Here is a 2,500-nt window from a genome sequence, read left to right as displayed (position 1 = left end):
GACTTGAAAGTATATATTAAGCATTTGCATATCAAACTACAATCTGCGTAGAAGCCTATGGTTTAAGTTTACAAATCAGTATTATATTTGTACAGCCACATGTAATGACTAATTGTGAACCATTTGCCGTAACCACCTGCAGATAAGCCGCACCATGAATTTAGCAGCTCAAATTTTGGAAAAAAATTTTTTGAAATCCAAATTAGAATTTTGAGAAGTCTTCTTCATCCACTGTGCATCGAATGAAAACTCACTATTAACATTGAAACGGAAAGTACTTTGAAGTCGTAGCCACAATTTTAGCACTTTAACATAATGAACATCGTTTCTACTGTCAACTGTTGAGAGGAAAATTTTCAATCAATGCAGTTTTTCTATAGATTTTTACATGACAACAAGAGCGTGAGCGGAATGTTGGTAGCAGGCATTAGATCTGACGCGAAGATGGAAACTGGGAAGTGGAAGCAGCCTTTTTCAAATCTTCTCGCAGATAAGCCGCACCCGTGATTTCTAGCGACAATATTTGGGAAAAAGGTGCGGCTTATCTGCGGGTGTTTACAGTACATACTCCTGTAATTTGCAATAAAAAATGTCAAAAAATGAAATAAAGATAAGAAAATGCCCTACCCCAAAAAGATAATTCCCAATTTGTTAAGTTACATGTTTGACTGAGATTTTTCCTGCACATGTCATCAGTAAAGGGAGCAAGGGGTCCCCAGTTCGATCCTCGCTGACTTCAACGTCTGTTTCCCCTTTCCCCTGATCCGTGTAGCTATAGCTTTAAATATCCGTAAAACGGCCAATCAAAAGCATTGTTACTAAGAAATGCACTGTATGTAAATTTACTGTGTAAATGTACTATCATTGAACTGTAGTATGCTATATCATTTATTTCTAGCTTTTTGCTAGCAAGACTGCCGCCCTTCTAGCCTTTCACCAAATTGAAGTTAACAGTGTTTATCCTAAAGAAGGGTAGGTACTATAACAAGGGGGTCAGACATTCTTTTATTTTGGATGCAAAAGGAAACTTGTTGCACAGGCTCTATCCCAGAATCTTTCGTTGTTCTCCTGGGGGAGAGGGGATAGGCATTTTTGTTTTTGCGGTTTTGGCCTTTTATAGGTTGTTGTTTTCTATTTTTTGCACCAAAAGTTTGGTTTTTTTCAACTTTCAATTTTTCACTGCAGTACAATAACGTGCTATTGTTGTTGTTGTTGTTGTTGTTTACTCTCTATAGGTGTGACCAATTGTTGCTTCCTTCTAGTTTGCACTCTTAACACTGATCTATGTTATGATACACAGCACCACAAGCTGCAATTGAGCATTTAATTACCACTGCTTGTGGTTAAAGAAACTTTCTTTACCCAAGTATACCTTACGTAATGTAGTTTTGTGATCCTTGTGATTGTAATTCATTGGTGTTCTTTGTATGAAACATTAAATTGTCCCTGTTAATCAGTTTAGTTCCATTCCTTACGATATATAACTGTAAGCATTGCAAATATCTTTGGGTTGGATCATTCCAAAAAGTCCTTTCCATTTTGTTTCCATCAATCTTTATCATTCTTTCGTTTTTAAGATGTGATCTCTTTGAAATTTAGATGGGTAGAACAAGATCCAAAAGAGATTCTGTCTTCTGTTTATCACTGCATGGAGCAAACCCTTCACAGCTGCAAAGACTTAAAAATTAACCCAGCTGATATTAGAGGTAAAACATACAGCTGTACCTAGTCAACTGAGGGTACCCCTTTTCAGTGCCTCAGGCATACATCTGTACACTGTATTCTATTGAGAAATCATAAGTACAAGTATAGTAAAAATATGATATACCACAGAGCCTCTCTTACTGATATGTGAGGGGCTGAGGGGGTGTAGTTTTAAGGCTGCCTAAAGTCACTGCTTATGAGCCAGAAGGTCCATCAGGCCGGCGCTTAAAGTGCCCCTAACCCCAAAATATTTTTTTCGCTAAAATGAATCTTTGCACCTGTTCGAGACACATTGCGGCCTTTTTTTCCTTTTTCTAACAAATCCTGCCATTTTATAGGCTTCGAAAGTTGCGAAAATCAAAGCATCTTGTGTTCACGACCGAGTCAGAAGGGGAGTGGGTCTATTCCTGATGTGACGTCACAATCTAATTTGCATGCATTTTTACAAAGAGTTAATGCCATGTAAATAAGTTTGTGACGTCACATCAGGAATAGGCCCACTCCCCTTCTGACTCGGTCGTGAACACAAGATGCTTGGATGTTCGCAACTTTCAAAGCCTATAAAATGGCAGGATTTGTTTGAAAAATGAAAAAATGGCCGCAATGCGTTTCGAACAGGTGCAAAGGTTAATTTTAGCAAAAAAAATATTTTGGGGTTAGGGGCACTTTAACTCCGGTTTCTGTAGCATGAAGCGACTAGGAGTATTTATACTCCCCCCTGGATGGGATGCTAGTCCATTGCAGGGTTACGTCCAGCATTTCGCCGGTACCCATTTATACACCTGGGTAGAGAGAG

The 2,500-nt window shown here is 38.5% G+C and overlaps 1 protein-coding gene across 2 annotated transcripts in view; it reads left to right on the top strand.

Annotated features, from left to right (window-relative positions):
* The window catches only part of LOC138030217 (glycerol kinase 3-like), a 26,403-nt gene that overhangs the window by 1,373 nt on the left and 22,530 nt on the right, over nt 1-2,500 (top strand). For both annotated transcript variants that reach the window (XM_068878096.1, XM_068878097.1), the window contains exons 2-3: nt 899-972; nt 1,600-1,706. In XM_068878096.1, coding sequence (XP_068734197.1) covers nt 899-972; nt 1,600-1,706 — 181 coding nt within the window. The remainder of the gene's footprint in view (nt 1-898; nt 973-1,599; nt 1,707-2,500) is intronic.

This window comes from Montipora capricornis, chromosome 13 (assembly GCF_036669925.1).
Source record: "Montipora capricornis isolate CH-2021 chromosome 13, ASM3666992v2, whole genome shotgun sequence".
NCBI classification, from domain to species: domain Eukaryota; kingdom Metazoa; phylum Cnidaria; class Anthozoa; order Scleractinia; family Acroporidae; genus Montipora; species Montipora capricornis.
The sequence above is the reverse complement of the archived record's forward strand: the minus strand, read 5'-3'. Positions and strand labels throughout refer to the sequence as shown.